This window comes from Bos grunniens, chromosome 8 (genome assembly GCF_055505025.1).
Source record: "Bos grunniens cultivar Pamir isolate PY7600 chromosome 8, Bosgru_T2T1.0, whole genome shotgun sequence".
NCBI lineage: Eukaryota > Metazoa > Chordata > Mammalia > Artiodactyla > Bovidae > Bos > Bos grunniens.
This window is the reverse complement of record NC_141172.1, coordinates 73515771-73529434: the sequence shown is the minus strand read 5'-3', so window position 1 is coordinate 73529434 and position 13664 is coordinate 73515771. Positions and strand designations below refer to the sequence as shown.

Here is a 13664-nt window from a genome sequence, read left to right as displayed (position 1 = left end):
TGGGCTGCGGGCCTGGGGTCCCATACATGTCAGGTGAACATTGCCCTTCTCTCCAGGACCGGTTCAGTTTCCCTAGATCTTGGTGCTCTGCCATCAGCCAGCATTGATGGCAGGATGACAGCCAGCCCAGACACGCAACATCGAGGTTCTTGGACCTAGGACTTGCCCTTGGGGCTGAGCACCAGGAATCTGTATTCCTTTGGAAGGACTTATTTCTCTTTGGGTCACTATGTTATATGGTCTTCTGGCCATGTTTCTTTTTTCTATTTGTTGCTAGAACATTCAGCATTCCCTCACAAATTTACAAGCTCATGGCACTGTGCTGTACCAACCAAACTCAGACCTTATCTAATGTTTCCTGCTCTTAATTTCCCTTTACTCAAACACCCTGTTTATACAAGCTTGGCAGAGTGTGCGTATTTTTGTAAATCACCTCCTATCCTGTTTGGACAGGGCTGGATAGAAGAGAAAAGGAGTTCATCAACCATACAATGGGCACTGGGGAGCCCCACTCACATACCCGCTTCAGTGTTTTGCAAACCAATGAATCAGTAATACCGGTGCTAGTTAATAAGGTAACTGTGAGGACTAAGCATCCGGTAAGTGGGAGTGGGAATGGCTCACCATCCCCTCCAGATGTGTATTCTTAGCACTCCCTGCCAGGGATAAAGGAATGCCTGTTTCACATCCCTGCCTTGTGGAATCTTAGTTCCCCGAACATGAATCCAGGCCCTCCCCAGTGAGAGCAGTGTCTTAACCACTGGACTGCCAAGAAGTCCCTCCTATGAGCTCCTTGACTGAGCTTTTAATGCAGGCCCACATTATCTCAGTCTCTTATGTTCTATACCCTTTGTGGCTTAAGGATTTTCAAGGGTGAACAAGCTCTACGGATGCAGAGAGCCCAAGGGGGTCACCACACTAACCCATGTGGTCCCACCAATTTCCACTTCCCAACTTATGCTTGCAGCTAGATCCGGGAGGCTCCCTTGGCCTGTCTTAGGGTGGAGTCCATGAATTTCTGAGACTCAGGGCTCTGTTCAGAATTAAACCTCAGTGGCCTGGACAAGATTACCAGAAACACGCAGTGAAAACTGAATTAGCACAGTCATCAAAACAAGGCTGAAGACATCCAGAAAGTTCCAGGGAGGGAAGTTTTAAAGGAAGCCCGGGTCAAGCAGCCTGCCTCCTTGAACATCTCAACACAAGACACACCCTGAAACAACCACATTTTGCTTTATTAGGCGTTCCATGGTAATATAACACAGAGTTCTTAAGGAATAATAAACACGAGACTTGTTTTGTTGGTTTTTTTTACCATAATTATTTTGCCATTGAGACAGTGGTTAACAAAAAAAAAAGGTACTCTTCTGGCTACACATGTAATGAGCTTTAGCACTGAAAGTGAGTTCCTCCACTCGTGGGTCACAATCACAATTCCAAGGATTAAAAACCATCTATGATTAAATCCTACATGGTTGAGAGCATCAAGTCACTGCAGTTACTCAGTTCTGAGACACTGTCGATTTATTTTAGCATTTACACATGACATTCATTTAACAGACACACAAAGCAAGCCAACAGGAAAACATGCTTACACAGCCTGCAGAAATCTTCAGGTTTTAAGTTGTCTCAAGGAAACAATCGAAAGAACCAAGATGAGCATCATGGAAAAACAGGAAGACTCAAGTGAAGAGAAGAGAGCTGCAAGTGTTTCTTAGAATTGAAACAAAAATCTTTCTTTTTTTTTTTCCTGACTGGTTCAATTTCCCTCGCAGTGCAGGTGAGAAAAAAATAAAAAAGCAAATATATTAAGTTAACCAATGATTCTTTAAAAGTGCAATTTCCTTTTAAAATAACAAATAAACAACAACACCAACAAAAAGAAATAAACCCCAACCATAACCCCAAAGGCAAAACATGTGTGGAGAGACAAGTGTCGTGATGGGATTAGCTATTTTTTGATGTTACGCTTTATGAAAGCAGATTTGGTTTTATAAAAGCCTGCAAACGTAACATGGCTTAGGAGGACCTGTAAACACGTTTGGAAGAAGATGCAACACAGCTCAACAAAGACAGGAACAGGCACAAGGCAGCTAGTGGAAAGGGTGTCTGAGACCAGGAGAGGGTAGGGTGTGGACACAAGGTCGCCTGTGGTCTTTAAGAGGCCACACATCAAATTTACAAGCTTTTTTCCCCACCACAACTCTGACTCACAAAACAGATTTTCCCTCTTGCAAATTAAAATGGTCTTTTTTTTTTTTTAAACTCTTCATTGAATTTGCCACAATATTGCCTCTGTTTATGTTTTGCTTCTATGGCCCCGAGGCATGTGGGATTCCAGCTCCTTGACCAGGGATCGAACCCACACCACCCACGTTGAAAGGCAAAGTCCCCAAAACTGGACCAGCAAGTAAGTTTCCTAAAATGGTCTTTAAGCCAAACTTCCCATGGACTTTCTGAGTTTAGGAGACCTCCGTATATTGCATGGTATCTTTCTAAATAACTGGACAAGAAAAAAAATTTTTTTTCTCCAAAGTGAGAAGCCCAGTGAACTCTGGTGCCCCCAAAGATACTTAGATGGGAAACAGCAGCCCTTAGGGCCAGCCTCCATCAGCTCAGCACCTCTTAGCTGGTGGCTGGCTGGAGACTGGTTAGTTCACGAGTTACGGGGGCTCGACTGACAGATCTGATTGTGTCTTTAGCCCAGTTAGCACTGCAGAGGGGAAAATCTCACAGGTCCTAGAGTCTCAGACTTCTTCAACATCTCGGCACCGTTTGAGGTCTATTCTGGGCCCGCGTGTGACAGCGTAGGTAACTCGGCCCTTCCCTGCATATGGGGAGCGTCTCAAACTCAAAGGCACATCCTGGGGATGTGAGTGGGTAGCACTGGTCTTATACAGACTAGGACAGCATCTTACAATGGTTGCAGTGACAAAGCTCACATCTTTCCAGGCAGGTTCTTAGGACCACAGTACAATGGCAGACCTGGTCATTGGCAAAGATCATGGGAGGAAAACAAAAACAAAAAGAGCATGTCAGAGACAAGCGCTGGAGGAAACACAAAGAAAGAGCAGACATGTGAACGTATCCATGAATGACAAAGCGAGAGGGAGAGAGTGCGAGCAAAAAACAGGTAAAGAGAGGAAACGGGAATCCTCAAAAGATTTCATCTGCAGCAAAAATCCAGGCCAGAAAGAAAACCTTTCCTTTATTAACAGTTGACCCAGAAGACGATGGAATGGCGGTGTCGATGCTGTGCAGCCTCTTAGGAGGGACATGGTGAGTCTGCCCACCACCCTGAATCAGCTTGATGGTTACACAATTGCATCATTAGGATGTCCAGTTCAAACCCCTTGTAGTAATAATGAATTAGGCTTTCCAATTTTGTATTAAAAAAAAAAAAAATCTCCCCCCTCCCCTGCCCACCCCCACCCTAAGCCCCAGAAAGAAAACTCTGCTAAAATTTTAAAAAGAAAAACGGCAGCTCTGGGCAATTCACTTTATCTTCCCCTCCCCCGATGACCAGGAAGATGATGACAAATACAACACGGGTTGGAGATGAGAAACACCCTCACTGTGGTTTGCTTTGTTTCGCATGTCTGAGCGTTGGATGCGGTTCTGTGTACAGGCTTGGTGGACTCAAGGGTGTGATATTCCTAGATGTGTGGGGAGGTGGGTGAGCAAAATAGGTGACTCCGGGTGAGGGACGGAGTGTGGGGGCTCGAGAGGGAACCCCAGGAACTGGCTGCCCCACAGTAACTATCACAGGCTCCTAAAAAAAAAAAAAAAAAGGAAGGAAAGAAGGAAGGAAGAAAGTCTCAGAAAGTCCTCAGGTGTCCCATCCCCCGCTGACGGCAGCCCTGAACTCTAGCCCAGGCTGGTGATGTTAGCACGGCCACCAGGGGGCGCCACGATGCGCTGGGTGGTGCGGCGAGGGATGTTGTCATCAATCTGGGCACCTGGAGAGGAGAGAGAGGGTCAGAGACAGTTACCCAGACCCCTGCTTTAAACCGAAATAACATAGCTTTTTTTTAAAAATTAATTTTTGTTGAAATAGAGTTGATTTACAATGCTGTGTTTCAAGTGTACAGCACAGTGATTCAGTTAACATATATACATATATCCATTCTTTTTAAGATTCTTTTCCTATTAAGTCACTACAGAGTATTGAGTAGCGTTCCCTGTGCTATACAGTAGGTCCTTATTAGTCATCTAATTTATATACAGTATTGTGTATATGTTAATCCCAATTTTACAACTTATCCCACCCCACCTTTCCCCCTTGGTAACCATAAGCTTGTTTTCCACATCTGTGACTCTCTTTTCTGTTTTGTAACGAAACAACATAGCTTAGGAGAAAACCTGTCAGGCCCATTCATTGTCCTTCTAAAACTTCACCAAAGGGATAAGCCACAAAAAAAGGATGGGCCTCAAGTGGCCTAAGAATCACAGATGGTATAAAGTTGTCCTTGTAGAAGCTAGTTGGATCCATTGCCTAAAAGGTAAAACAATATATAAACAACACATTTCAGGCTTTTGAGCGACTCAGACTACATCCTGTCCCTCTGCTCAGTAGGTCAATTAAGTGTGGCTTTTCCAAAGATACACCCTGTCCCCCTAACACTATTCATCTTCTGTGTAGTCAAAGATAGGACTCATCATACTTAATATAGAATATAGTTAACATACAGTTAATATATAGTTAATATAGCGTGCTGTGCTACACAGTAGGACCTTGTTGCTTATCCATCCTATGCGTAATGCTTTACATCTGCTAATCCCACACTCCCAGTCCTTCCCTCCTGCTTGGCAACTGCCAGTCTGTCCTCTACGTCTGTGTGTCTGTTTAAGTTTCATACATATAGCACAGGGAATACATTCAATAGCCTATGATAAGTCATAATGGAAAAGAATACATAAAAGAATGTGTATATGTATAACTGAGTCATCTTACTGTACCACAGAAATTAAACAGAAACTTGTAAATTGACTATACTTCAATATATATTTTCAGAAAAAGGAGTCATGATGGTCTTTATATTTTGGGAATTTTTTTGTTTGTTTTTGTAATAATTAAATTTATTTATGTTCCATTGAAGGATAATTGCTCTACAGTATTGTACTGGTTTCTGCCAAACATCAACACGAATCAGCCATAGGTACACTCATGTCCCCTTCCTCTTGAGCCTCCCTCCCACCTCTTTCCCCACCCCACCTGGTCTTTATGTTTGAATGGCCTGGTAAAAGACAGCACAGATAGGATCATGTAACATGAGGAACATGGATTACTTTATGGAAAAACTAATGCTCATGATTTTTAAATTCTTTGCAAATGGGTAACGTCTATATGGCACCTTTCTAAAACCCAGTATATCTGACAAAAAAAAAAATATGTTTCTGATTCACTGTTTCCTTAACCCATCATAGAGATCCGGGTACATATCTGTGACTCATGGAGCTAGAAAAATAGAAGATTTCTAATCACTGGCCAAATGAAGGATTGGAAAGAAGTTCAAGAAGGGAAGCTCTAAATCTGGACTCTTTTCCTCTCACCTTTCCTGACATCACATATTTTATCCAGATTAATAGCTAACAATTATCAAAGGACTCGAGTCTAAGCATTTTATATGTATATTAAATCACCTAATCTTCACAACAACCCCAAGAGATAATTACTACCGTTATACCCATTCTACGCATGAGAAGACCAAAGCACAGCTTGCATCTGGGCTGTGAAGTTAAGCCGTTTAAACTCTAGACTCCACAAGCTGAACCACTCCAATTTACTGCATTTGTGAGGGAGAGGAGAGTCTTAAAACACCACAATATCCTTTTTCACGATGGACATAATACATTGAAAAAAATGTCCTCTGATATCCTGCTCAGTGGTAAAGAATCCGCTTGACAATGCAAGAGACATGGGTTCGATCCCTGGGTCGGGAAGATCCCCCAGAGAAGGAAATGATAACCCATTTCGGTATTCTTGCTTAAAAAACCCCACGGACAGAGGAGCCTGGTGGATTACAGTCCACGGTGTCACAAAGAGTGGGACATGACTTAGTGACAAAACAACAAAAACACTGTCCTGGATATAGTGTAGCCATCAGAACATTATATGTGATATAGACTCATGTCAAGATTCTGAAAGCCAACCCACCATCTGCTGTGAATTACATCTCTAGTGAATTACATCTTTGGGAGAATGGGTCTATCATTCATTTCCACTTCTTCTTCTTCTACAAGAGTGGTGCCCGCCCCACCAGCAACATGGAGCAAGGCCCTGCAGAAGCAGGCTCTGACCCAGCCATAGCCATACCGGACAAGCTGAATCCAGACTGGTGCAGGTTCCGGACAGGTGGGGCCTGCTGCTTGGCCGGAGACGTCTTAGCCGAGGAGGCCGGAGTGACCGTCTTGGGTGTCACGGACACCTCGCACACAGGTCCGTCGTACAGACCACGGGGAACCCCTCTCAGCTCCGCCAGCTGCAAAACAAAAGAACCCCTCAACGCAGGCCACATTCACAGAGGATACCTACCCGGCAACTACCTGCCTGATGGGGAAGTAACAGGTGCCAGGATGGCCCTGCGGGATTTGGGGGTGGAGGGCTCTCTACGGAGGAGTGTGGCAGGGACAGATACCAGCACGCAGCCAGCACCCCAGCTCCAGTGCAAAGCTTCCTTAACATGCGTCCCACAAAAACTGATGAGCGGCTTCCCTGGTGGCTTGGTTGGTAAAGAATCTGCCTACTATGCAGGAGACTTGGGTTCAGTCTCTGGGTCGGGAAGATCCCCTGGAGAAAGGAAGGGCTGCCCACTCCAGTATTCTTGCCTGGACAATTCCATGTACCCTGGCAGGCTACAGTTCATGTGGTCGCAAAGAGTCGGACATGACTGAGCAATTTAACACACACACACACAGGGAACTAGATCCCACAACTAAGACCAAATGAAGCCAAATAAATACATAAATATTTTTTTTAAAAAACTGATGAACAGGTCTTCCCATTTTCTCCCAAGGCACTTGAGCCTAAACTTCATAGGAATTCCCAAACATGTTGTGAAGAGGGTCTGGTCACATGTTCAACATCTGGCCCCAGAGCTTCCAATCTTACTTTAATTCCAACAGTTCCCTGTTGGAATTAATTCCATTTAATTAATTTAATTCCATTCCCTGCCTCACGGTCCTCAAGCACCAGTGCTAGAGAGTATTCACCACGTCCTAAATACACTCTACATTTTCTATGCTCATAACTTTGTCTCTACCTAATTCCCTTGTTTCCCTTCTTTGACTTATTCAACTTCTACTTAACCTTCAAGACCCAACACAAAATGCCCTCTCCCCATGTCACTTTCTCTTATAACTGCAGCAGCAGTTCCCTCCTCTGAGCCTCATCACAGCACACGCTGCAGTCTCACATCACTCTGGCTGGCTGCAGACATGCCTGACTCCTCCACTGGCATTCTGAATTCCAGGAATAAAAAGACCATGTTTCCCTTCTCCCTAAATCTTCCATACTCACCTCATTAGTTTGACTCAGAGTGCTCCGTGTTAATGGAATTGAACTTTATCCACGAGAGAAACCCCTCTTAAGATCAGAGGTACTCACCCTGCTCCTTGCCTTGATACGCTTGTAAACGAAGTCAGGGAAGGGCTTCCGGGGGATGTAGCGCCCAGAGCCTTCGGTGACATGAAGGGTACCATCCTCCAGGACAATCTTCCCCTGGCTGATGACCACCAGTGGGGAGCCTCGGCACTCCATGCCTTCGAAGATGTTGTACTCAAGAGACTAAAAGGGAGGGAACATAGTAAACGTCAGAATTCGCCCTCCATCCTGGCAAAATCTCATCAATCTGGCAGTACCCACTGCTCAGCCATCACTCGGAAGAAAGAAAAGCCCAGAGATGGGGTCCCTCTCCTGACTGACCACTCACCAGGACTTCATCACTAGATCTAAATTCTGTCTGAGTTTCAGCACACACATTTTTGAGGGGCAAAAGTCACGGAAGAGAAAATTTATATAGAAAAGCAGAGGGGTTTGTAAATGCCACACGAATATAAGAAAATGATTCCTCATATAAGCGGTGACTTTGCTCTCACTAACTCAGGCTCCAATCAGGTTAAAACCCCAAGAAGCCTTCTCTGACCAAGTTCTAAATTTAATCTTGAAATGAGCCATCCACGAGTCGGTTTTCCCACTGGTTCACTTGGTTTTCCAATCAGTTAGCGATGTGGTTAAACTGAAGTTGCTAAATGAAAGGACTGTGGTAACTCCAGAGACATGCCATCGATAAAATGCTTGAGGTTTAATTTCCCAACAATGCAGCCATCCTTTTGGTTCCAAGCCTTTCATGGTGAAAGGGAGATGTATGTGTGTGCCCTCTTGAAAAATATCTGGGGTCTCTGTCTGAGTGAGTTCGTTGCTGCGATAACAGTAAAAGTTTCACGTGTCACAGCCCTACCCCACAGCCTCAGCTCACCCACTGCTCCTTCTCCAGATTCCAGACGCCTGTCCTGCTCACAGGTACAGCTGCCTGGACCTGGAGAATTAACAGGCAGCTCCAGGGCAACCCACTCGAGTACTCTTGCCTGGGAAATCCGATGGACAGAGGAGCCTGGCAGGCTACAATCTATGGGGTTGCAAAGAGTAGGACACGACTGAGCAACTAACAACAGTTTCCATCTGTAACAAGCAGCTGGGCTTCTGGGGAGATTCGGACCAGGTTAACAGCACTGAAGAGTTAGTCTGTGAATAGAGCTGATGCACTGCCATTCAGGGCAACATCGCCTGCTTAGTGCAGGGGCTGGTGAGCATGGAGAAGCCCCAGGTTGGCTCATCAGCTCACACTGGACCCGTGGGGTTGACTGAAAACAGCAACAAAACAGCCCTGCTCTGAGACTCAAAGGAGTAACGTGAAAGCTCCTGGAGGAATAAGAGGAAGAGGCACCTGGGGGAAGGAAGGCGACTCTGCACATGGATTCCCAGGACCACAGTGTGTGCCCCCCAGCCCTTCATCGGTTCTAAGACACTGGTCCCTGAAATGAGCCTGTCTCTCACAGCACATGGAGCTGCCCAGTCAATGTCAGCCTAGGCGAAGCTGAGCCCTTCCAGGGGACTGGAGTCAGCTTTTCCCACTGGCCTGGGGGGTTCCCAAACCTGTAAAATGTAACAGGAAAATCTCACCCTCAGCTTTTTTCTGGACCACTGCTCGACACAGCTTGCATAAGCCCCAGCTTTCAGTTCAGATTCTCCAAGAAGCCAGTTTGCCCTCTCTGAACCAAAAGCCAGTATCAAGAAAGGAAAGATTCTTTGCCATCCCTTCTGTACCTGGCAGATCCAGCTCTCATGTATCCCGTGCTCAGTACAAGCTGGCCCTTGTCAACATAGCATTTAATTTTAGAGCAGTATCCTATTAGACTCCTCCTTCTGGACATGTTTTCTTTCATAGCAGTACCTAAACAGAGTATCTTAAAATTGGTGGCACCTTAAATCTGTTTGAAATCTAGGAGTTATACAACTCCAAGCTTTAATCTTGCCTCAGACCTTCAGTTTCTTCACCTGCCTCCTTCGCAAGGTTCATGTAGAGAAGCATCATATGGGAAAGAATTCTGTCTGCTCTGAAAGGACCTTCCAGAGGGTTACCCTTGAAGGGCTGAATCAAGTCCCAGCTCTTTCATGTCCCGCCCCCACCCCGTTAACTGTCTACACTCTGACAAGCTCCTCTCATGCCCTCCTGTAGTCACAGAGACAACCCTGGCCATGGTGCCATCAGCCCCGGGGTCCACATCCCAGGTCTGCCATTTGCCAGCTGTAGGACTTTGGACAAATCCCTCACACCTCTCTGAGACTCAGCTGCCTCATCTCTAAGGGGACACAGCCCACTTTACAGGAATGATGCTAGGATCACAAGAAATAAAAGAAACAAAAGCATCTATCCCACTGCTCAGCATTATGTGGGCATTTAGAAAACCCCTCATTCACCGTCTGGTTCTTTATTGCACTTTCCCAACAAGACTGCAAGCGGCAAAGACATCCTGAGATGCATATGTTGAGTTTAGTTGCCTAACAATGACTGATATCAGGGGACTTCACTGGTGGTCCAGCGGTTGGGACTTCGCCTTCCAATGCAGCGGGGGTGAGGCTTCAATCCCTGGATTGGAAAGCTAAGATCCCATATGCCTCGTGGCCAAAAAACAAAACATGAAACAGAAATGATATTGTAACATTCAATAAAGACTTTAAAAATGGTGCACATCAAAAAAAAAAAAAAGAGAGAGAGATGGATCTCACCACCAAGGAGATCTATGGGTCACCTCCCATTTTTAAAAAATGTGGAAGAACAAGTCCTGTGGCTCTACGTGACTTAAAATTAACAAGTTCAATGGTCAGTCACAACTTGGGGTGTTCAGAGCCTATACTCTGTCAAGGGCTTCCCTGGTGGCTCAGGTGGTAAAAATTTGCCTGCAATGCTGGAGACCCAGGTTCAATCCGTGGGTCAGAAAGGTCCCCTGGAGAAGGGAATGGCTGCCCACTCCAGTATTCTTGACTGGAGAATCCGATGGACAGAGGAACCTTGTGGGCTACAGTCCATGCATTGCAAAGAGTAGGCCACGACTTGAGCGACTAACACACACACATACTCTGTCAAACAGTGAGGCACTGAGACCTCATCACTTACCAGGTATAGACCCTTATAACTTCCACCCACATGTGCTTCCTAAAATGACTCATCTGGCTGGATGCCGGGCAAATCCAAGCAGAGGCTTAGTAGCAACAGGGCTGTCAACAAGAGTTAGCTAAATACTTCAATTAAAGCTAATTAGCCCCGTGGTAGGAAATACTGTATTACACGGGGAAAGCCTCCTGCTAGTGTTCTCCTAGATAATTAGTGTTGCACAAACATGCTCTTTCAAAGAGGTTTGGATGGGCGAGAGGCACTGTTAGAAGTCATGATCTCCAGGACTGCCTGGAGGTAAAGGCAGGGAGGGCACTGCTGTTGAATGTCTGGAGGGCAGAATCTGTCTTCTTGAATCATCATTCTTCTACATCCTCTCTTCTGGCGGGTTAAGAGCTTCCCATGCAGGCGCTCTAGTTAGGTCATCTGCAGCTTACACGGTGAGTCCAGTCTGCTCTTTCCATTACCTCTGGGAAGGGGACTCTGTAAGGGAGAAACATTTTTCTCCCTCTGACCCTGACCAAGAGGCTGCGCACACAGTCTGGCAGGGAAAAGCCCTGGACAATTTTGGGTTCTAATTCTAGCTCCACCGCAAAATAGCTATGTAACGTTAGACTGGTCACTTAAGCTCTCTAAGCCTCCGTTTTATTTATCTTCCCGATTGAGATAATAATACCATCCCTTTATTGAGAAGGCCAAATGAAAGGGTAAACGGAGCTGTGATGCTGAAGGCATAAGAGGAGGTAGGTTCACAAGGCAGGACCCTAGGTGGTGGCTGTCGCTGTTGTTCAGTGGCTCAGTCGTGTCCGACTCTTTGCGACCTCATGGACTGCAGCACGCCAGGCTTTCCTGTCCTTCACTATCTCCCAGAGTTTGCTCAAAATCATGTCCAGTGAGTCAGTGATGCTATCTGTCTCATCCTCTGCTGCCCTCTTCTCCTTTTGGACCCTAGGACCCCTGCCCATAAAAAAGCCAATGATGGGCCCCCGGGAGGTCGTGACCTAAGTCACCAGTAGGGGGCGCTGTCAGGCTCTGCTGTGAAGCTAAGCCAGCCAGTGCGGAAGAAGGGAAAATCCACCATTAATACTGAGAGCTGAGCAGACTTCCTTAAAGGCACCCATCCACCCAGCACCCACGGGTGCCTGTGCAGCCCAAGCCCCTCTGCACACATAGGAAAGAGGACTAGGATTTAGCTAAGAGTCCAGCGGTGTCCTGGAGAAATGACAGAAGCCCACCAAGCTGGCCCTTGGAGGAGGCGCCCATACTTGCTGGACCAGGACACCTGGAGTGAGCAACCTAGAGTCAGATTCCTCACTGAGCCAGCTTTCAGTTTAGAAGTTTATCTCAAAAAGCCTCTTCATTCACCAAGAATTCACTTCAAGAGTCATACAGGGGAATTCCCTGGTGGTCCAGGACTCACTGCTGGTTAGGACTCACTGCTGAGGATCTGGCATTTAATTAGGGAATGAAGATCCTATAAGCTGTGATGCTCGGCCAAAGAAAATCATGGAGGTTTCTGACATGAAAAACTCTGTCCTATACCTGTTTCTTTTCCGAAGTTTTCCCTTTTGCCATTTCTATATTATACAGACACACACACAATTTTTTTTATGAAGAACCAATGGTATCTACATCTCCATCTAATGCCTGCTGACTTCACAGAATCCAGGACACTCAGGGGCCTCGTCAAAACCCCTCTTCTAAGCCAACAAGCCCAAGACACGACATGAAGTCACCTCCCCAGGATCCTATTATCAAGGCAGGGCACCCCCAAGCTCTGCCATCTAGACCAAGAGACAAGAGATACCCCAAAACTACAGATCCTAAAATCCTGATCAGAACGCCTTCCAGGGTATTTCTTCTATTTCTTCCAAATCAATTCATGCCTTTAGGACATAAGAGCATCTGCCTTTTAGGCTTCTGTATGGCCACACTGACAATGAGAAAGCAGTGGCCTCAAAAATTGAAAGTGCCCAGTGGGCATCTCAGGAGTGGACATTTGAATGTTTTATTCGAATCCCTTGCACCAGGGGATGTCAGGAAAGATGCTGCACTGAACTATTAAAATGGAATGCTCCCTGACTTCTAGCAGTTTCTGAGGTCCAGGCATGATGCTAGAGGCTCTGAAGGTCCAGAGATATAGACTTTCTAGCCATAGACAGGCCATTGTACTCCAAAGTGATGATAAGATTAACGGTCATGTTGACCTCACTAAAGAGAAGGGAAGAGCTATTTTTTTCTCAGCAAATTGCAAGTTATAACATATCCTGGGGAAAAGTTCCTTCCGATCACAGCGAGTTCTTTTCATAAATCCCGGGGACTGTCCCTGCCTCTGTCCTTCTCTGAGACTGTTACTGGTCTGGATGGGGTCCACGCCGTGAACCGGGCTTACGCTGTTGTGGGTCTTGGCAGAGATGGTCTTCACGCTGTCGGGGTCCCAGATGACCAAGTCAGCATCGGACCCCACAGCAATGCGGCCCTTCCGGGGGTACAGGTTGAAGACTTTGGCAGCATTGGTGCTGGTCACGGCCACAAACTGGTTCTCGTCCATCTTCCCAGTGACCTGAGGAGGACAACACACACACGCGTGTAAGAAAAACAAGTTAAAAAGTTTAAGGGTGGTACACTACTTAGCAATAAAAAGAGACACTTTGGATATTAAGGGCATTACGCTGAGTGGGAAAAAAACAATCTCCAGGGACTTCCATGGTCGTCTAGTGGTTGGAACGTTGCACTTTCACTGTAGAGGGCATGGGTTCGATCCCTGGTCAGAGAACTAAGATCCTACATGCCCTGACATGGCCAAAAAAAAAAAAAAAAAACAGTCTCCAAAGGTCACATACTGTATGACTTCATTTACAGAGTATTCTCAAAATAACCAGGTTAAGAGATGGACACACCAGGGGTGAGACAGAGATTCCTCGCAGGTTAGGGGTGGGTGCCACTATAAAGGGGCAGTAGCACGGGGGTCTCTGTGATGACGGAGGACAC

At 46.0% G+C, this 13664-nt stretch overlaps 1 protein-coding gene across 3 annotated transcripts in view; it reads right to left on the bottom strand.

Moving 5' to 3' along the window:
• Nucleotides 1-1214: 1214 nt before the first annotated feature.
• DPYSL2 (dihydropyrimidinase like 2) overlaps nucleotides 1215-13664 on the bottom strand; it is a 118433-nt gene continuing 105983 nt past the window's right edge. For all 3 annotated transcript variants that reach the window (XM_086416521.1, XM_086416523.1, XM_086416522.1), the window contains 4 exons: nucleotides 13066-13236; nucleotides 7607-7786; nucleotides 6317-6482; nucleotides 1215-3959 (listed from right to left, as the gene is read on the bottom strand). In XM_086416521.1, the coding sequence (XP_086272647.1) occupies nucleotides 3868-3959; nucleotides 6317-6482; nucleotides 7607-7786; nucleotides 13066-13236 (609 nt within the window). In that variant the 3' untranslated portion in view covers nucleotides 1215-3867. The remainder of the gene's footprint in view (nucleotides 3960-6316; nucleotides 6483-7606; nucleotides 7787-13065; nucleotides 13237-13664) is intronic.